At 28.4% G+C, this 24293-nt stretch overlaps 1 protein-coding gene across 1 annotated transcript in view; it reads right to left on the bottom strand.

Annotated features, from left to right (window-relative positions):
* Nucleotides 1–24293, bottom strand: part of zye (zona pellucida domain-containing protein zye) — a 72999-nt gene that overhangs the window by 40921 nt on the left and 7785 nt on the right. Inside the window, exon 2 of the mRNA XM_088260568.1 lies at nucleotides 13999–14055. Within this exon, the coding sequence (XP_088116694.1) occupies nucleotides 13999–14034 (36 nt within the window). The 5' untranslated portion in view covers nucleotides 14035–14055. The remainder of the gene's footprint in view (nucleotides 1–13998; nucleotides 14056–24293) is intronic.

The raw sequence follows: 24293 nt of genomic DNA, 5'->3' as shown, positions 1-24293 counted from the left end.
TTCGTTTTACTATTTCATTAATGTGACTATGGTATTTCAAATGTTGATCTATTATTACACCTAGATATTTTATTTCTTTCTTTGGACATAAAACAGAACATAAGTTTTTGCAATTTGAATCCTTGCAGTCACAATTGTGATATATATATATATATATATATATATATATATATATATATATATATATATATATATATATATATATATATATATATATATATATAATTATTATTATTATATTATAACTAATAAGTAAATGATTCCTACCTCAGATCTCGTATTTCCTATACCTAGTGAGGATAGACAAGTTTGCAAAATGATTGCTTTCATTTAAAAAAAATGTATTAGATTATTTTATTTATTTATAAGAAAACCAAAGGAATATTTACAAAAATAACAAAATATAAAATAATCTCAAATACAGGATTTCACATCAAAATAATCTAAAAAATACTTTCGTGTGCATAAGTTCAACCTTATAATATTGTAGGTATATATTATAACTTACATTTCTTAATCAAATATATAAAAATAAAATTATATACAAATAAAAAAACAGGCAATAGACGAAGAAGACCTAGGAAAACTTGGCATGATCAAGTCTCACAAATTCATTCATTTTTCAAACCCTTATCCACACCCTAATGGTGCATAGGGCACTGCATCATATAAACGCAGTGTTATCTCGATCGTTGTTAACACATGAAGGAAAGGTTATCAGCCCTCCGCTTCCGATACCAGTCCAAGGTAATATTGAATAAATATAAGAGTGAAAAAATCTCTTACATTTATTTGACCCCCCCCTGGGAATCGAGCCCGGGACCTCCAGTACGGTAGCTGAGCGTGCTGACCATTACGCTACGGAGGCGGACAAGTACGGAGTGTCACAAATACTTAAAAAAATATTTTTCACTTATTCTCACAATGTATTTCTATGTATGACGTAAACTATAATTAATTATGGTTTAAATTTTATTAACACTTCTAAAATATTAATTTATTTAAATTCTTTATTTGACAGCTTCAAAGTAAGTATTTATTTTTTTAAAGCAAGTATTGTGTTATCACAACAAATGTATTATTATGATTTCATTATTATTTTTGCTCTTACGCCATAATTACTAAAATATTGAAAAACAGTAAATTTTCTCACACTTTGAAGTTCGTGTGCAATATTGGAAATGCTACTATAATCATAAATAATAATATGTATATTTATATATTGTGTAGTATTTAACCCGTTGAGATTGAGAGGTGATAAAAAATGAGCTCGAAAAAAACACATGATTGCTTTGGCATTTTGATATTTCAATTTAGGTGGAGAAGAATATGAAGTCTGGGTATTTACACAGTTTACGACCTGTCAATGGTCAGTTTAAGTGATCACATTAGACACGTGTAACATTCACCATCCTACCTATGATTGACAACCACAAATCTCTTTTTTTTTGGACTTTTATATTAAAAATATATGATCTCATGACAAAGTATAATATAAACGAGTTCTTAACAGCCATCTATGTTGGATTGAGAATTTTTTGGAAGTAATTTATATATTTTATAATTCATATGTTGCTACATATGCGAGTTTGCGGCTACATATTGTTGATTTGAATAAGGTTTTTATTTAGCCGGGACACGTTTAAATATATGTAAGATCCTTTACCTTCCTTAAAAACAATAATTATTTTAATAATTTGTCCGCCTCCGTAGCGTAATGGTCAGCACGCTCGGCTACCGTGCTGGAGGTCCCGGGTTCGATTCCCAGGGGGGGTTAATTAAATTTAAGTGATTTTTTCACTCTTATATTTATTCAATATAACCTTGGACTGGTACCGGAAGCGGAGGGTTGATCACCTTTTCTTCATGTGTTAACGATCGAGATAACGCTGCGTTTATATGACGCAGTCCCGTATGCACCATTGGGGTGCGGATAAGGGCTTGAATGAATGAAATTTTAATAATAGTGTGAACATATATTTACTTCTATTTATTTATCTTTGCTCCATACTTTACCAATATATAATTTAAAATATATATTTATTTCTTAATATATCGAAAACTAATAACCGCGAAAGCGATTTTTTTAACCAATAAAAGTATAATAGTTGTAATAGTATAAAAGGTTGGTTTACGAGTATTTTTTTTTATTTATATTCATTCGCTTGATTGACTTTCGTTGCCTTTTGTAGCGCAGGTTTTTCCATGTTAAACTTATTACCAGACTAACATTTAAAAATCAGTTTTTCAGTTAAAATCTTATTTAGTACGTAAATATGCGGTTCTGAAATTATTAAACAAAAACTGATCTCTTCTTATTAGTGTGTTTTTTAAATGACGTTTGAAATGTCATTATTCATTCGAGTATATGCTTTAATACGTGGATAAGAGAAAATAAAAAAATAATTAATCATAATTTATGTATATACTCGTACCTACAACATTAAAATCATTAAAATATTAAAAGGTTAGAAAATTAATACTGATTTATAATTCGTTCTGGAACGTTAACTTCCTACGCTAAAAGATATCAATTTCTTGGGTAATAAACAAACATATGTAGGCGGATTAACGTGTGAACATTGTGTTAAATTATTACAATTTATAATTGTTTAATAAAGCAACATTCCTTCACAATTTGTGCGTGTTATAAAGTACCTGACTATTCTTTCCACAGTAAAACATGCAATTGTATAAGATAAATCACATAAAAACTCGAATGAATGCTTATGACCTATGCATTTTTAGTTACATTGTTTGTGGACAATAAGATGCGTTAGTATTTATTTTTATAATTAAAATACAACTTTGTTTTTAACTAACTTTTTAACTTAATTATAATGTCTACGCTTTCGAAGCTAACCGATTCTTTATCAAGACAGATTAATACTAAAACACAATCTACTAAACAATATTCAAAATATTTTGACGGTTAGGCAAAGGAGCTTGGGTAGATCTCAAGTGGCTTTATTTTTTTGTATTGATTAGCAGTCACAGTCAAAAGGGATGAGGGATGTTGAGTGATTGGAAACATATGTATTTAATAGACTTTTAATAAAATCGTTTATATGTGTATTTATTAGTTGTAAATTATTATATATCTTTTTTAATTCCTAATATTTATAAGTAATCTAATTTAAGTTCTCTGTTGCATGTGTGAAGTATATTTAGACATTTATTTTATCAAATGAGTTATTATTTTCTTTTAAATGATTGGCAAATAATCTAATAGAAAATAGAAATTATATAAAAAAAACAACGAAAATTAGCCAACAAAGTTTAGCTCGACTAACTGAAACACTTAGATAAAATTAACATTCTTGTCTTCAATTATCAATACGTGTCAAATATTAGATAATGTTCGACTGTAAATTAGTCATGTCGATAATTAAGTGTCAATAATACCCCCATTTACCATTGATAACAAATTATATAAGTTATAATTGTAATAAATGTTTTAGTAGATCACTTTAATAAATAAAAAAAATATGTAAAGTTTCTGAAATGAGTTTGATGTTGGCGTTTACAATTTTGAACAATCGCAATATTTCAACAGTTTATTTTGGTTGAAATATTATCAAATGATTTAGATTAAACTCAACACTTTATTAAAATCAAACGTCTTTACAATTTAAAGCTTCTAAGTATGATTTATTGATAAACAAATTGTAAAATTCATAGTTGACCTCATGGTATATATAATTTACTATGTCAATGTTAATTTTTGAAACATAAATTATAGATTAAATACAAATTCATTTTGCCGTTCATCTTATGCACAGTATATCTTTTAAATTAAATGTACAACAATAAGAGCCTAAATAAAATTTACATCTAATGAATGCGCGTGTTGCATCATAAATTTGCATTTACATACATACATGTAACATATGCAGTATCTTACCTTTGAGATTTTAACAAATTATTTATTACCTTTCTAAAAGAATATTATTATTATATTGTCCAAATGTTAGGCTTTTGTAAGCTCGTAGCTCAAAATCGTGTGAATTTGATTATGTTTTTTGCCGTTGTTAGAGAATCCGCGTCGCGTACAATCGTGGAATAAAATTCAGTGTTGTTAATAAATCCCAAATGTGTCTTTATATTATATTGTTTTAAGTACAAAATAATTAAAGTAAGATTTTAAGTAAGTGATAATGGCAAGTTTAATGTCTTGTAGGTACTGATATTGTACTATACATACAATTTGTTTTGTACGCTATTTAATATTTGAGATAAAATAAAAAGTACCATGGTATTGATGTACAGTGTACACCATATAATGTACATAAGTTTAGTTGGTTGTCCTGATGGTATATTTCCATTTTGTAATCTGGCAGTTATTTTGTAGTAATATCTATATACTTTTTTAAAGACAAAATAATACTGTTTTGGTGTATTCAATAAAAAATATTTTTGAAAAATTGGAAGTATTTAAAGTTTTAAAAAATCATGTACTTGTTTTAATGTGGAATTCTTTTATTTTTATTTTTAGCTGAATATCACGTATGAAAGAACGTGTGAATTTAAGGATGTATACAAGTTCGGAAATGTGAGTAGTGTGATTGTCAATCATGGGCAGAATGGTGTAGGTTACACGGGTGTAAAGTGATCTTTTAACCAGCATATGACAGGTTATAAGCCCTGTAAATACCCAGACTTCTATATTCTTCTTCATCTTTGTTGAGATGAAAAAAAGTATGTGACTGGCACTAAGTAATAAGTTTCCTAAAAAAAAATCTAGCATTATTTTGTTATAGTTTTTAACTCATTCCGAGAAAAATATATTTCTACCACGGATATTATTGAAGTATTTGATATTGTCTTCCAAAATAACAGGATTTCCAACCCAGATCTAAAAATTCTTCTTTATCTCTGTTGCAATGTGAAAAGTATAATTATTAATTTTTCATTCCAACTGTGTCCACTTCTCTTTTTTCTTCCTTTATTAAGAATTCAGAAAAAGGAAAAGGCATATCAGCGGAATGCTTATTAAGCAAAAAAAAACTGGTACGTTATTTTCGACCAGTGCTGACTTCTTAAAATGAATGTAATTCACAAGTAGGTGCTACTTGAGCGTAAGGTCAGAGGTCCATTATTTATCTAGAATTCGTTGTGCGTTTATGGTCTCTGAGCAATGATAAAATAAGTGTCAAGATTGCTTGATAAGATAATATTTACTTCGTTGTAATAATAGCATTACCTATTGTTTTGTTTCTGTTTTTGACATCAAGTAATTTCCTTTATTGCGGAACAATTTGTTTTTATTTAAAGATTGCTGCTTAGATTATTTTTATGTTTGAATCGTGAATATATTAAAGGGATTTTAATGATCTCACACTTTAACGGTCGATTAATTTCCGACGTGAAAGAGAGGAAAAACCTCAAATGACTTATTTTAGGACGCTCATTTTCAAAGCCCTTCGAAGCTTTTTAAACGATTTATTTTCGAGGTTCCTATTTTCTTACAACCTTCGAATAAATTAAAGTATTCGTACTTAAAGACAGTGATGTAAAAATAAATTACACTGCGTTTATCACTGCATTACTAGTAACATAATTACATTATTTATGGTTGTTTTATTATAAAAATATGAAAAGTGTTGGGCGCCCTTGAGACGATATTTTGTAAAAATTGCGTTCTATAAATTAGCCAAAAATTAAATATTTGTATTTTTTAAAAGAAAACCCCAAAAAGCCTCTGCATTCAGAGGCTTGACTGCAGGTGAGAAAGTAAGGATAGGGATGATAAATGAGAAAAATATATTACAAACACCCAAAATAATTGAAAATAAATATTTAAAAAATTTATTTTACACTTGGTGGGAATCGAACTCGCGACGAAAGTTTCTCAGTCAAGCGTCTACTCAACAATGCCACGGCGCCTGCCAATTCTTAATTTTATGAATAATGCTTATCTCAACCTTTCATTACCATTCGTTCCTCATATCACTATTCGCGCATATATCATACTTCGTTTTGCGGCACATTCGTCTGAGAGATCGCATTTCAACTGCATTCGTTCTACTTTCATCCTTTTTTTGCCAACTCCCTGATTTACTTCCAAACATAAGTATTGGAACCAGGACTCTGTTGTATACATAAAATAATCGATATTGTCAAAACTTGATATTATCAAAATATAAATAAAATCGCTGTTGTTTTATTATTGTTGCTTATGCAGTATTATGTATATATTAATTGAAAAAGTAATAATTGGAAAACATAAACATAAAAAAATATACAATGAAAAAAAAACTATTAAATCATTCATAGGTATAAACAATAAGTCTAAGTCACTCTCCAAGCACAAGAGCTTAGTCTCTTTATTGGAGAGGAACAGCATTACTAGTATTAAGATATGTTACAAGTAGAAATGTCTAGCAAATGAATTGTAATATTTTTTCTTACTGTATTAAATAAATAAATACGAGTATATTTTTTATTGTGATGTCAGTAGAAAGGTATCACAATAAAGATTAGCGAATTGAATCATTACATTATGTTTAAATTATGTCTTAAATCAGGTAGCTATTTTGTAATGTTCTCTAATTAATATCCCTTATAGTAATCCGATCTCGTTAGCCATTGTTTAAAAGCAATAATAATTAATTTAGAGAAAAATGTAAAATTTTCGTAACGATTATTGTAAATCAAGGACAGAGCGAACAATAATAATTCTGATCTCTTTTCTCGCTAACTCGAAAATAACAACAGATTACGTATTAAAGAACACACAAATTTCGGCGTGAGCGCGTTCATTCTGTTCATTGTTATTTCTTACACTTCAATAGGCTATTGTTATCGACTTAGGGTCACCAAAAATAAAAGATAACAATGTTTTGAGTGTATTCAAATAGTTGTTTACAATTTTTAATCATTAAAAAAATTAATGAATTGTATTAAACCACTTATTGAATTATTATTTTTTCACATGACTAGTTTTGTTGTCCATGTTCCCATTAAACAAAATCCCGCTCCTCAACCCCCCTCCCTAGTTATTCCCCATCCACTTCAATATATTGTGCTCGTTAGTTTTTGTAATCACCTGTCGAGGAAAACTTTGTAGTTTTCGAAACTAGTCGTATGTAGAGAAATAAAACTCAATAAGTGATATTATACAAGTGTTTAAATTTTAAAATAATAAACTTGTCATTCCATAAAGTGATACCAAATCAAAAAAAAAACAATAACACTCTTTTTTTAAATCTTCTGTGTTACGTGTTTCGATGCATTCCGCATCTTTTCCAAACACCATTTGTAAAGTTTATTCTAAATTTAAGAGTTGTATCCTTAGGTTTAGTAAAACTCAAATAAAAATTTGTAATATCTTTTAATACAAAGTGACTGCCGAATCAAAGTCCTTTTGGCGTGGTAAGTGCCAACCGTACATGTACGGTTATAGGAACGCATAAGTTAATACAATTTGTTCACAAGTCTGGGTTTTCTCTACTTAGGAGTTGTTTTTTAATTTTTGACATCCCAACATAGATGATGAAGAATATGGTAATATGGGTATTTACAGGGCTTTAGGAGAGACCCTTTTATTTGGAGTGTATGCATGATCCGAACTCCGGATTATTTTCTACATACTGGGTAACGCCTTAAAACATGATTAATAATTTAACACAGATTTTTATTTGATCAGTTAATATATGTACAACATTTCGAGTGTGCCCAAATATTTTTTCACAAATATGGATTTTCTCAACTTTAGGATTTATTGTTACTATTTTGACATCCCATTTTGAGATGTAAAAAATAACTTCTAAGTGTAGGAAACTCAGATTCGTGAACAAGTATTGTATTTGAACATATTCATCATGTTGTAAATAAATAAACTAAAAAACTGACAACCCTGCTTATCTACCACTAAATCCGATTGTATCACTCGGTGAGTTTATAATACACCTTTTAAGATTGCGGCAAAATTATAATCGGTCTTTTTCACTCATTGTGGGTTATACGCTTCGTGAGAACGCTACTATTCATTGGCCAAGAAATGCAAGGTTCTCTCTACAATTTGCATTACAAATGTGGACATGTACCACTGCTGTTCTGGTCTGGGGCGTTGCCTGAACAAGTACGCGTCACAATCGTGTAATATTTAACCTAAATCGTAAATGCATAAATTTAAACGAGGTGCATCGGAAAGGTATTCAGTCATTGCTTTATTGGCTGAGGTTCTTGGAAAGCCTTGCGACTGTTACGTCATAGATATAAATTGAATAATGGATCATATGTGGGATATGAAAATATTTATGACATATCGCTCACTCCTTTCAACAACGTCACATGTAAAAAAAATCGACAATTATCAGTTATGCATGTATTCGGAATGCCTAGGAAATGTACTATATCTCAGCAAAAGGGGTATATTTTAAACTTAATATTTACCCGCTACAGGGCAGAAAGTGTTTTTTTCCATTTTGAAGAGAAGGTATGGTTTAATTATTTTTTAAAATAATTTTATATATTTTTACATATTTTAATAAATGGAGAAAAAACCTTCAGGTTTTACTTGGAAAGAAAAAAAGTTCAATACGTGGCTTGATATTTATTTCATTTACATTTTATTATATTTTTAAACTTAAAAAACGATCTCCTGAAAAATCAAGTTTTTTTTTCATATATGACGTTGTTGAAAGGAGTGAGCGATATGGCACAAGAGAATTGATGATGATACGGTGTGTGCAGTATGTGCTTGAAATGTAATATCTAAAATTGGCATGTTCAGTCGCATGCGCACTCATAGATAGCCCCAAGAAGACATACTCGAGGGCGAGTTAGGAGCTATTATTATTACTATTATTATTTTAAAAAACTCTTGGGTAATTCTTTAATAGATAGTGTCTGTCTTTATAGTGTAGTGACAGACGTGTTTGGTTACCGTGCTGAAGGTCTCGAGGTCAATTCTCAGCGGGTCAAAATAATCGTAAATATAAGTCACACTCATATTTCTTCAATACCATCCTGGTATAAGGGGAAGGGACTGATCGCGTTGTCTTTATGCAATCAATGATCGAGATGCGTCGAAACGATGTAGTGTCCTATGCACCATTGGGAATGGATAAAGGTTTAAAGAAGAAGAATTCTTTAGTAGTAAAATTTTCTTTATATATTTTTCAACTTCAAGAATTTCGTTTATAAAAAATGTTTTCATTAGAACATAAATTTTTCTTTTGAAATTTCAGGTTTCGCGCTTGTCCAATCACTTCGACTCCTTAATAAGAAATCATGTTTTGATAAAATGTTTAAGAAATAATGTTTAATTCAACTAAAAGCTAGCGATAGAATCATGTTTTGATAAAATGTTTAAGAAATAATGTTTAATTCAACTAAAAGCTAGCGATTCTAGCAAACAAGCTCGTCTATTTTCAAATGTCGTTATGTCATTTGTATCGTATTCATATTTTTGATTTCACTGTGCAAAGCATGAATACTCATATGTGATTTCAAACAATAATGAGTATTATTTGCTACGCTGTGGGTCGTGCATAGAAAATAAATCAATTTGTTAATTTTACTAAATATCAAGTGCGTTAAATATTTTTTTTTATTAAAATATTGTACATTCTGTAGATGTCAAGTTGTTTGGGAAACTCTCGCCAATATCAATAAAACGGAGCTACTACTCTCTGGAATTACTACATGCAGGAGGTTTACATAATAAAACACACAAGTAAATATCATTTTCAAATAAACTACGTAAATTTCATAATCCGGGACAGATTTGTACATACATATGTATGTATGTACGTAATTTTATATCTAACTTTTGTGATTTATAAGGAAGGTTGTATTTTAAATTATCGATCATTAATTATTTAAAGTCTTCGCCTAGATTCGAATATTCTCACGGATAATTAAGTGTTTTATGTTCTTATTTATTAGTTTTAAACTGTGTTTAACACATTAAATTTAAAGTTGGTAATAAAGTATCCTACGGATTTAAAAGGACTGCTCGGTTAAAGTGAGTGAATTTTACATTACAATGTAAATAGGAAGAATAAAAGGAAGAAAAATGATTTCTAGATAACAAAGGGTAAAATTGTATCTCTGCCACCTAAATATAATGCCAAAGCTATTGACTACTGTATTAGAGGTCTTTGGTTCGATTCCCAGGGGGGTCAAATAAGTCAAAATTAAATATATTTTGTTTTTACTCAAATATGTTTATTTTATATCGCCTGAAGCGCAGGGCTGATAGCATCTCCTTTATATTTTTAACGATCAAGATAACACTACTTTTGTATATACTCGTATATAAAACTGTGCCCTTTGACCGTTAGGAGCGGATAAGGGTAAGAAAAAAATGTATCACCATAAAAACGGAGGAATGATAAACAAAAAGGATTACGTCACGATAAATACTGTACTTGCATGCAAATAACACACCACTGCTACTTACACACTTTACACAAATTTTAATCACATGTGGTATTAGTCTGTCTGAATACCAAGATTCATGAAGATATTTTTAAAGAATATTGGTATTTAGACAGACTATCGTAATTCCGCATGTCATAGAAAATGCTTAAGAACGTTTGGTTGGTTTCTCAGGAAAAAAAATATTCCGTATATCTTAATTGAATTTTGAATAAATTATAATGTTTTGTTTTAAATATTTAATTTTTTTAATTTCATACTGTGCACATTTTTTTATATGGAGCTCAAGGCGCTGGGTTATATTTTATATATTTTTAAAGCATTATAAATTTTGTTGTATGGTAATATATAATAACACTCTTTTAAGTGGTATTGCACAAAGTGAACGATGAACGATAAGGAGAGTGTTATTGCGTTAAATTGATTCTGAATCATATTTATAAATTTATCGCAATAATAAATGTTACCAGGCTAACGTTAAAGGCAGCGGCTCAAAGAACCTTTTAAGTATTGACATTTTTAAAAGCATTGATGAAACTACAGTATATCCAATAAGAATACTTGATATTTTACCAACTTCTAAAACTATTGAAACAATAATACATTTTTTTATACATTATATCTTTATTTTGTACATCAAAAGCATTGTTAAGTTGATATGGGAATATAACACTCTCCATATCATTCATCGTTCACTTTGTGTATTACACAAAGTGAACGATGAATGATAAGGAGAGTGTTTTATTATAAATATCTATGTTAATTAAAGTATTATTGTAAGAGAACCCTTCTTTAATGTTACTGATTCAAATTTCAGATTATAAAGGAGGCAAAATATTCTAAATTAATTTCACATCACTAAAAATGAGATGCATCACTATAAATTCACTTTCAATATTATATTCGCGATATCTTAAGGTCATCTTGAAATTTCATTAAACTTTCATAGAAAAATAGAAGCTATCGAGATATTAATTTGTTATCTTCTTTCAATTTAAATTAAAGCTTAACCTAATTTTATAAGTAGCTATTCTTTGCTCATTTGAATGATTTGTTACTCAATATTATTTCTTATTCTATAAATAATCTATTATCGTTCATAAATACATAAATGACTACATAATAACGAGTAAAGGATGGAACAAATTGGATGATTGATGGATATTTTTAATTAATTGTATTCGGTTGCCAAATAAATCAATGTTTTATTTATTGAAACATTCTAAGAAATTAATTTGATTTGAAAAAAACCCGGTGTGTCAATTATTATTTAGCAAAATTGTTTGGTTTAATGACGATTATATAAATATATCTAATAATCCAGTATCTGATACAAAACATAGGTGGTGAATTTTTTTTTACTTTAATTAATATTATATTAAATAAGTAAGTATAAGTAGTAGGTACTTTGTTCTACTTGCATATGATTATTTGAGTACAGGACATCGACTCCATACGTAAGTTAACGTTTAACTAAATTGTGCAGATAATTTAACTTTACTTATGTCAAACTATATGTTTTTAGGTAACATTAACTTCCTGACAATACAGATCGACACCTACATAAAACTGCTAAATTTATTACAAATAAAAGTTCAGAGTAAAGTTATCTTTCTTACGTAGTTTAACGTAAAATTTGGTAAAGCATTATGCCCTTACTTTACACTAGATCAAACGAATGAAAAATAATCATATTTGTAATCATCTGTAGATGAAAACAACTGTAGTTTTCGAAACTAGTTGTGTGTAATGAAATAAAACTCAACCAGAAGTATTAAACAAGTTTTTGATTTTCAAAATAAATTTATGAATTCGATCGACCCTAAATTTAGTTTTTTTTTCCTTCTCGGTTAGGTAAGGTTAGTAACAGTATACGTAACTTTCCTACAAATACTTTAAAAAACTGATTTAGAATTTGAACAATGCAGAAGGAATTATTAACAATAATAATTAAAATTCATCGGATGAACCGGAAGATGGAAATTAGTGAAGTAACACTAATTTCTTTTGTGTTGTGAAATGGGTGTTAGCATTTACAGCAAAACTGTGTTAGTGGGTGTTACTATCTAATACTATTATTAAATGTAACGCTGTTTATATGATAATGCTATGTGAACCAAACTAGGCTTGATGATGGCTTTCAGTACTGGAAATTTCTCTTTTAATGTTTATTATGGCGTTTATATTATATAACAGTTCGAGCGTTTTTTTTTAAATATGAAAAGGAAATAACTATCACTATAGGCAAATCAGTTATATATACTAACTAACTAACTAACTAACCATCACGCCGCTTCCCCGCAGGGGTAGGCAGAGAGAATCGAACGCCACACCACTCTGTCTTTGCAAACATTCTTTGCCTCTTCTACATTCATGCATCTCCTCATACATACCCGACGATTATTACGACTCCTGACCCGGCCGCTTTCAAGTATTTGACATACCTGATTGTGCCAAGTTTTCCTCGGTCGTCCTCTGCTTCTTTTTCCAACTACATTCGCCTCATGAATTTGTTTAACCGTTCTTTCTTCACTCATACGCTCCACATGTCCAAACCATCTCAACACACCTTTCTTAATTTTATCGATAATGCTTATCTCAGCCTTACATTCTTTCCTTATTTCATCATTCGAACATCTATCAAACATCGTTTTGCCACACATTCGTCTGAGGGATCGCATTTTCGGGAGTTAGTTATATATATATATATATATATATATATATATATATATATATATATATATATATATATATATATATATATATATATATATATATATATATATTTATATATATATATATATATATATATATATATATATATATATATATATATATATATATATATATATATATATATATATATAAATATATATATATATATATAAATATATATATATATATATATATATATATATATATATATATATATATATATATATATATATATACATATATATATATATATATATATATATATATATATATATATATATATATATATATATATATATATATATATATATATATATATATATATATATATATATATATATTTATATATATATATATATATATATATATATATATATATATATATATATATATATATATATATATATATATATATATATATAATATATATATATATATATATATATATATATATATATATATATATATATATATATATATATATATATATATATATATATATATATATATATATATATATATATACATATATATATATATATAAATATATATATATATATAAATATATATATATATATATATATATATATATATATATATATATATATATATATATATATATATATATATATATATATATATATATATATATATATATATATATATATATATATATATATATATATATATATATATATATATATATATATATATATATATATATATATTTAAATATATATATATATATAAATATAAATATATATATATATATATATATATATATATATATATATATATATATATATATATATATATATATATATATATATATATATATATATATATATATATATACATACTATTATACATGTATACTTTAAAAATCGAACTTACCAGGGCGACAGCAAAAAGAAGAGATGAGGAACCCATCGCTTCAGACTTCCGTTAAATCTGTAAAAATAAAACATAATATTAAATATATTTTCATTGATTGATTTGGCAGTGGTTAAATCAATCCATTCTTAATTTAAGTCCTACTTAGTATTACTTAAATTAAGTATCTTATTTAAAAATTTTGATGCACTTCAAATTATAAAGACACTAATTAGTTTGAAATGTTGCACTTAAAACGTAATTGAATTTACTTCATATACAAAGTACAAACGTAATAAATTTAATGACCTGTTTAAGTCTAAATATAATTGACCTTATCAGATTATTAAATTAATGAGCTAATGAAATGTAAAAAAATACATCATTACAAATGGGTACGCTTGAAGTAATATTACGTTATAATATGTTTGGTATATGAACAGTAAATTGCTTAGAATTGCACTTAAGTAAAATCTAGGTAATTGACAGTGTTGTTTAACATTTACCATCAATTTTGGTTAGCATTCGTCATAATGAAGATCTGACCGTTACCTTCTGGTTCCGACAAATTTCCATTGATTATCGTATCACAATAATAGGATTTCATCACAGATGACCTTTTTATTCACATCATTCACGTAAGATACCTTAAGGCTTAAGCATGAGGCATTAAGGCCATGGCGCACGTGCGGCGATAACCGTTAAACAAATTTTCGTCAGACAAATGATTATGCGCCTGGCACTACATTTCAGTTTTCTACAAAATGGCTTGTTCAAGTACCATTTTTAAAATTATAATATTTAATACATTTCAATAAAAATACATTTTTACCTGAGACATGTTTTAGAAGTATTTGATGTTGTCTTCCAAAAAAATAGAATAAACTACACTATTTTTTAAAATGCTCTACTTTTTAATACGTTTTGTTAAAATAACAATAAAATATATTTTTATACATGAAATTAAGAATTCATCAAATACTTATTTTGAATATTCAATTTATTTTATTCATTTAAAACTATTTCGTGTTCGAATATCTTTTTAGTGTAAAGTGCTACATTCCTCCACACGTCCCGGTAAAGTTTGTTTTATCTTAGGTTAGGACTCCATACAGAAGATAACATTTTAATTAACGTAGTGTATATAACTTGTAAAAATCAAAATTCATTAAAAAATAGTAGGTATTACAAACAACCTTACAAACATTGATCCAAAGCGTTGTAAATCTAAAAAAACTTAAAAGTAGTTAGAAATTAAAGTCATGAAGTAATGTATAATCTTTTCAATATAATCAAAGCTCAGATAAAAAGTTTCAGCAAAAAATCACCTTTAAATTGAGTAATATGCTTGAAACATATTACTAAAGTTATTTTCAGCCGAAGAATATGAAGAGATTCGAGAGACGTGTGTTAAGATAAATATATAGATCGTGCGAGATCGGTCTAAATCAGAGTAACATTTAAAACCATCAACCGGTTAAAAAAATATTATTGTGATTTTGAAATTAACATCGGAATAATTCGGCCTTTCAAGGTTTGTAAAAGAATGTTTTTTTTCATTACTTTTATTACTTAAAAAACTTGTATTTTTTATCGCTCACGATTTTTTTGTAAACGACAAAATATTCATCCTAATACCGCGGATTGAAGGCCAAAATTCTAATTTGAAAAGTAAATGCATAAACACGAGGGTCTTTTTCTTGTTTAAATGGCGTGGGACGCTTTGAATTTCACAAAATAACACTAATGTGTCATTAAATTTAATCTAAAAAGTGAAGTGATAAAATAAAATTTGTCAGCATTAATATTATTTTATTGTTACTAGCCTGATTGGTAGCATAAATTAATTTTAAAGCTATATCGCTCACTCCTTTCAAGAACGTCATAAATAAAAAAAACTAGATTTTTCAGGAGAACGTTTTTAAAGTTTAAAAATATAATACAAAGTATTAAAAAAAATATCAAGCAACTTTCTGAACTTTTTACTGTGCAACACATCTTTTTAGGTAAAACCTGAAGGTTTTTTCTTCATTTGAAAAATATTTGGTTTATTTAAGAAAGTAATTAAGCTATACCTTTTGTTCAAAATGTAAAATCACTTTCTGCCCTGTAGCGGGTAAATATTAAGTTAAAAATATGCCTCTTTTGCTGGGATATAGTACATTTTCTGGGCATTCCGAACATACGCACAACTGAAAATTGACGATTTATGACGTTCTTGAAAGGAGTGAGCGATATGTTATTGTTTTTGCTAATGCTTATCGTGAGCCATCCGGTTCATCTATGACCTCTCACAGTATCTAAAATTTAGTGAATATATTTGTAGGGATTTACATAAAAATATCACACCATGACTTAGCGATACAACTGGTAATTAAAAATCTAATGTAAAGAAATATTGGACTTCGGAAATTTGAAATTATAGATAAACCGCATGGCCTGCCGATGTTTATGAACTAGATATATAAACATAATATGAATTATAAAATTGTATTTTAGACAAGCTGTACCCGGCTACGATTTGCTGTGACCCAGTCTGGTTAAATGGAAAAGAAAGAAAATGTAAATCACATTTTGTTTTATTTAACAATGTATGTATGTCAAGCAATAAAAATATTGAAAACCTATGAAACAACAATGCTATCGAAAACATTGAAAATTGTTAATTACAGGAGATGTCAAGAAGCACGCTGTCTAACATGAGATATTTTTTTAATTGCATGTTTACTGTTACGTTCAATAGATGGCGCTGCCATTGCGGTTACAATGCTGTTGTAAAAGATCATATTTTAACCTGTGACAGGTGTTTTTACCTGCGTAATATTAAAACATGCACGTGTTGGAATGTAATAAAAAATTGTATGTGTCAAAAATTCAAAGCTGTCGGTGAATAACTTAAGGCGAATTAAGCTTTAGAACAAACAATCATTTTTATTTTTACTTATATAGATAAGACAAACATTTCAAAATTCAAACAACGAAACATAAAACAACATATGTACGCCATATGTATGCTATGTTAAGAGGGTACTCGCAAACACACAATTCAGTAAGCGACAGGCTGCGCGAGAAGCCAGACGTGTCTCCGCGTACAATATTTTAAAGATTATATGTTGTAAAAATATAAGTATAATTTTATTAAATTATTACATTTCACTTTATATTTTCATAAACCTATTTTTCAATACAAAAACGGTGTTTTAAGAATAAAAATCTATTAAGTTAAAGTTACCTGGTTTTAAAGAAAATTATTGTAAGTTGCGGGCTATCGAATATCCTACCTTGATATATGCACGTCGTTTTTTTTTACTAAATTATATATCATCATGAAAATACATAGTTCACAATTCGCTCACTCCTTTCAAGAACGTCATAAATCAAAAATCGTCAATTTTCAGTTGTGCATGTTTTCGGAATGCCCAGAAAATGTACTATATCCCAGCAAAAGCGGCATATTTTTAACTTAATATTTACCAGCTATAGGGCAGACTTGTTTTTTTTGCATTTTGAAGAAAAGGTATTGTTTAATTTTTTTTGATATTATAAATATTTTTCAAATGGAGAAAAAACCTTCAAGTTTTACCTAAAAAGATGTTTTGCATAGTGAAAAGTTCAATAAGTGGCTTGATATCTATTTTTAAAACATTATATTATATTTTCAAACTTTTAAAACGTTCTCCCGAAAAATCAAGTTTTTTGATTAATGACGTTCTTGAAAGGAGTGAGCGAATTGTGGACGAATTAGTGAGAATATGAAGACAAAATTATGTCTCAATAAATTATAATTGGTTGCTAGTAAAAAAATCCAGGGTAACAGAAAGGTCAGGAGACTAGCTTAAAAGAGAAAGTGCGTGCATTATGAAAATCTTATATTTCCGTTCGTGATTCAGGAGCCCAATGAAGAAGAAATCTAATTTATTCTCCCATCCTTTCTTCTACCACTACAGACTCGCTTCCGCACTCAATGGTGCATAGGGCACTGCTTCAGATTGATGCGATATTTATTTGATTGTTTAATAATTCCAACCTTGAATTGAAATATTTGATTTAAAACACAAGAGCTTAATTGTAAATTATAAAACTTTTAACAAAAAAGCAAATTTCGTCCTTCTTTTTTATGGATTGTAATTTATTAAAATGATTTGAGTCAGCATTTAGGTATTACATAAAGTAAATAATAATGTTCGCTTATAGTACAATTTTTATGTCCGCCTCCGTAGTGTAATGGTCAGCACGCTCGGCTACCGTTCTGGAGGTCCCGGGTTCGATTCCCAAGGGGGGTAAAATAAATATAAGTGATTTTTTCACTTTCATATTTATTCAATATTACCCTGGACTGGTACCTGAAGCGGAGGGCTGATCACCTTTCCTTCATGTGTAAACGATCAAGATAACACTGCGTTTATATGACGCAGTGCCCTATGCACCATTGGGGTGCGGATAAGGGTTTTATTATTATTATTATAGTACAAACCATAAGATAATAACATGAAAATATAAACCACCCTTGAGACGATATATTTTTCAAAGTAGCTCTATGTAAATTAGCTGATATCATTATATGTATATAATATCATTATATGTTTATAATATATAGATTTTTTAAAAGTAATAATTTGCTCCCATTTATCAATGATTAGATTTCTCCAAAAAATAGGTCGAATTACTTATTTTTTTATGTTAATAATATATACTTTTCATTTAAGGCACTATCATACCAGTGAATGGTGTATGCATTTCTACATGTAATTATGAACATTGGTATGTATGCGCACAGAAACAAAAAGGTACCGCACTTATTTGTAACAATTATGTTAAAGCCTGTAATTGGACATTACAAATATTACTTAATTGAATGTATATTTATGTTATACTAAATTGTCTGTTGGCCTTACAATAAATAAATAAATAAATAAATAAATATCGACATTTTTCACATTGTATTTCACCAAAAGCTCATCTGAAATTGCAGCATACACCATAAGAAAACATTCAAGTGTTAAGTATATCAATATTGTAAGTGTCCATTATAAATTTTATATAATCGGTATTGTGTAACTTGGAGATTTTTTTAATGTTCACGGATGCTATTTATATTTTCGAGAATACAAAAAAATACTTACTCAATACACTCTGGCATAATATTACTGTTTGCTAAAGTTTTTACTTCAAAGGTCAAGATTGTAAGAGTAGTTAGCTTAGAATACCTGTTGCGTGAAGTGAGAAAAAAACTGAACAGAGTTTTGTTTACTTAGTAAATAAAAATCTTGCCTCGGTACGTTATGCAACTAAAAAACACACTTAGGTCTATTTTGTAAAAATTGTCGAGGATTTTTTGTAGCAAAATGATAAAAAAAAAAAAAATATATATATATATATATATATATACATATATATATATATATATATATATATATATATATATATATATATATATATATATATATATATATATATATATATATATATATATATATATATATATATATATATATATATATATATATATATATATATATATATATATATATATATATATATTTATATAAATAGTGAGGTTATGTTCAAGTATGAAAGATGTAGAAGACTACAGTCTGTAAAGTAAGCACAGGGATAACGGAAACAAACGACCACTTTTTATAAAAAAGATGATTGTATAAAAAAATATATTTAATAAATTCATTGCAAACTTCGCACTATTGAGGGTGTCAAATACTTGAATGTGTCCGGGTCAGGAGTCGTAATAATCGTCGGGTATTTATGAGGAGATGCATGAATGTAGAAGAGGCGAAGAATGTTTGCAAAGACAGAGTGGTGTTGCGTTCGATTCTATTCCCTGCGGGGAAGCGGCGTGATTGTATGCTAATTAGTAATTAAGTACTACTAGGTGGCTCTATGTAAGTGAGTAAATCGTTTCTTGGAGAGACTTGCCAGACTATGCGGGTATGCCCACGATTGCGACTATATTGTTGTCAATAATGTGTCACCAACATACCCACATTCCTTACTACATACCAAATTCGTATATTATATTCATGCAAAGATACATTTCTTGATATACTCGTACAACTAGGAAGATGTTGAAGTTTTCACATTATGATGGAAAATACTCTTTACATTTTAGTTGCGTTAATATTTGTTGAAAGCAAACATTACTTACGTTTCAGAAATTTTTCAGAAATTCAATATTTGATGTGTGTTTTATCGTACATATTGGTGTTAGATGTTGAAGTTGAAGTATTCATTACAGTGTAATAAGATCGTGCTTATTTGTACAAAATCATTTAATTTTTTAAAATGAAGAGTGAGGTCATTTTAAAAATAAATATCATATGTGTTTAATTAATATTTTAATCAAATGGTACTTGAAGCTAAGTGGTAATCGCCTCGCCTTGATCTAATCGATCAATTTACTATTAAGGTAATCCAAAGCAGTGCCCTATACATCATTTGATGTGGATGACGGTCAGAAGCATAATAAATAATGAATATCCTAACAATTCACGTGGAATTTGTTTCGTTGCTTACATCGTCAAATATCTTACGTTTTATTCAAAGAAATAAATTATATAATTTTATTTGATTAATATGACAACATATTCATTTAAATCTTTTTTGAGACGCGTTTCGATGCACGCGATACCACTTTTAAAAATTGCATGGTAAAAACAACCAAGTTTCAGAGTTTTCCCTTTGGTATGTTTGATAATGATATTGAATGCATCAAAACAGGTGCACTGTGATTTTAACACATATCGCTTAAAATAAAAATAGAAGATCCATTTTTTTCTAACTATTGCGGGTGACCCAAATAATGACCGAATTAGGTTATCATCTTATTCGATAACTCTGTATAAATATATTATTCGCAATAATAAATATACATATAAAATATATAGGTACATATAAAATAAGAAAAAAATATTTATCCAAGCGGATCCGAAAGTCTAATGATTAAAATAAAATGTATAAATTCTATACTATTTTTGGTTTTGGCATTAACTTTGTGGAAAGTAAAAATAAGACTTTTTGTAGCACACTAGTTTTATATTGTTACGATTAGCTTTAGAAGCTACAGATGCTTCCATCTATGGGTTTTAATGTAAACTCATTAAATATATGAATTGTTGAAATAATTCTACATTAATATGTGATTTAAGCAATCGGAGTTAGGACCTAATTTCTTTTAAGTAAAAAAACATAAGTATTATGTCACTAGCCAATACATTTTGCAATAAAACATCGGAAGAGTTGACACATAAACTTTCTCATGCCTCGAGATATATTTATGCATATTTTTATGATCCTACGGCTATTATTTACCGGCAGAATGCCCAAAAATAGCGAGCGGGTTATGCAACAACTAGTCAGTTTCGGAAAGATGAAAAATTATACAATTTTGCTAGATGACTGATTTAAGTTTTAACCTTGCGTAAAATGTACGCATGCAGGTGCGACTGTAAAATTTTGTAAGAAAAATAAATATTATTTTTTTGATCGATGATGATCGAAAATGGTTATTATGTAATAATTTGGGACCCAATTCACTCGTGTAATATTAAAAATGGCTACTTTTGGCAAAATAACTAATAAATAATACAAATAATAAAACCCTTATCCGCACCCCAATGGTGCATAGGGCACTGCTTCATATAAACGCAGTGCTATCTTGATCGTTTACACATGAAGGAAAGGTGATCAGCCCTCAGTTTCAGGTACCTACCAGTCCAGGGTAATATTGAATAAATATTACAGTGAAAAAATCAATAATATTTATTTGACCCCCCTGGGAATCGAACCCGGGATCTCCAGAACGGTAGCCGAGAGTGCTGACCATTACACTACGGAGGCGGACGAAGGCCAAAATAACTAAGAAAGATTAATTTATTTTTTATAGAAAAAGTGAAACAAACATATTTTGTATATAAAAAGCATTGTTAACTTTCTGTTATGGTAATAAAACCAACATTTTATTTACTCAAATATACATTTGACCTGATGATCTAATGATTATTCCGAAACCGGTAGTCATGAAGTAGTGTTTTTTAAAGTGGTATTACACAAAGTGAACAATGAATGATAAGGATAGTGTTTAGTGAGACATACGTCAAATTTTGTTTTAAATCGTCCTTATTTGATTTATTATTAATGTATTTTGGTCTCACATCAAAAATATGACTTGCTTACATAAAACGCCATGGTTATTCTGTTTTGGTAAGATGTAAAACAGACAAATTTATTAATAAAAATTACTGTACAAGCATGTAAAATCGTTTCAAGTACGTTCAATTTCGTGAATGGATGGCATAGTTGAGCAACTCAAGCTAATAAATGAGTAAATAAAACGTATAAAAATCCTCTTTTGCACGACAATGATACACGTATTACCCACAACAAAGGGTTGACAATCCCAAGAGTTAATAATTAATATGGAAGTGGAATTATTTAATTTAAATAATACTTTATTCAATTGTTAATTTATTTCCAGTGTAGGTAAGGAATAAAACTAAAATATGGAAAAAGGTATTGAAAAATGATACGGAAAGCCAATGCAATATTTCAATAAACACATATCGCAATAGATTTTATAAAAAAGTGGTATTCACCAAGTTTAAAATTACAAATATAATATATGAATACAGAATGTCAATTAAACAACAATGAGACACTTTTCTACACTTTTATTTTATTTTACCAGTGACTGGGTTTCGTGTCGGTCAAATAAAAAAAACTTAAAAAAAAACATTTTGTTGCTATTTTTCTTAATTTCCTGTTGGTTTTGTAGATTTGGATTGATATCAAAAATGTCATCATTACACACTATTTATTAAAACCTTTATTTTGGTTTTAAGTAATATAAAGCACAAATATAAATTATATGAGTACCATAGCTTTTAATCATACATTTGATACGATAATCTTTACAGATAATGAGGGTAATCAATTATAATCCAAGAAAACTATTAAGTTTTTGTTCATTTCATTATTTAAAATGCAGTTCCATGAAAGATAGTACGAAACTGAAATTAAAGTCGAAATTGTAGACGATATTCAAGCACTTTTTTTTTTTGTATTGAAACTCAAGACAGCTTAAAGATCGGAGCTTTTAAAGTTCCGTGAACAAAGAACGTAATATAAAATAATAATTCGTATTCAGGATGTTGTCCGGATGATGTAATTAAGAATATGTATATAATTAAACACGAGTACGTTCGTAAGTTGGTAAATAAACTAAAGTTTTAGTTTGCGTTTCGGTAGTCGGTAATGAAGGCCAAGTTTACACCGATCACGATATGGAATAAGATTCACGATGCGGAAGAAAATAAATAAATAAACTCACGCTATTTTATTTCACGATCTTAAAATCACGCCATTTTAAAATCAGATAAGTTAAAATACAATTTGATACTTTTAAGATACATTAAGCTTATTAGTGAAAGCGATTAGATTGTGCTTTTTATGGACAAATTTGCCTTTTTTCATTTAAAAAAATTAAGAAAATAATAAAACTAGTGCATAGGGCACTGTGTTATATAAACGCAGTGTTATCTTGATCGTTTACACATGAAGGAAAGGTGATCAGCCCTCCGCTTCAGGTACCAGTCCATGTTAATATTGAATAAATATTACAGTGAAAAAATCACTTATATTTATTTTACCCCCCTTGGGAATCGATCCCGGGACCTTTAGAATGGTAACCGAGTGTGCTGACCATTACACTACGGAGGCGGACAAAAAATTCTTGGTACTTTTTATTTTAACGAATTTATTAGGCGACGGTAGTTGGAAAAGGGAGCAGAGAATTACCGAGAAAAAAATTGGCATGATCAAGTGTATCAAATACTTGAAAGCGGTCGGTTAAGTCGAAATAATAGGCGGGTATGTATGAGGGTGCATGAATGTGGAAGAGGCGAAGAATGTTTGCAAAGGCGAAGTGGTGTGGCGTTCTATTCTCTCTGCCTGCTCCTGTGGGGAAGCGGTGAGACGGTTAGTTAGTTTATGAAATATTATTTATTCCATGTCTCGACAGAGACAAAGGATTGTTTTATACGAAGGGAATATGGAAGTCTGACCATTCGTAGGGCTTTAAAGCCTTAGAACATCATGAGCAAGGCAAAGATTAACTGCAATGCAAACATAAAGAAAATATCATTAAATGTTTACACATTGATAATAAAAAAGATTTCTCTTAATAAAATATATACATCTACGATTATGTATAAATTAAAAAAAAATACAAAATTACCACTTGGTATTGACTATTTTTTTTAAATTACCTAACGTCCAAGTGACTCTAAAATCTTGCTACGGCTTAT

Source organism: Brachycentrus maculatus, unplaced genomic scaffold (genome assembly GCF_059751285.1).
Source record: "Brachycentrus maculatus isolate JH-2025_06_01 unplaced genomic scaffold, ASM5975128v1 h1tg000138l, whole genome shotgun sequence".
Classification (NCBI taxonomy): domain Eukaryota; kingdom Metazoa; phylum Arthropoda; class Insecta; order Trichoptera; family Brachycentridae; genus Brachycentrus; species Brachycentrus maculatus.
Note: the sequence above shows the minus strand (reverse complement) of the source record. Positions and strands in the feature narration are given on the sequence as shown.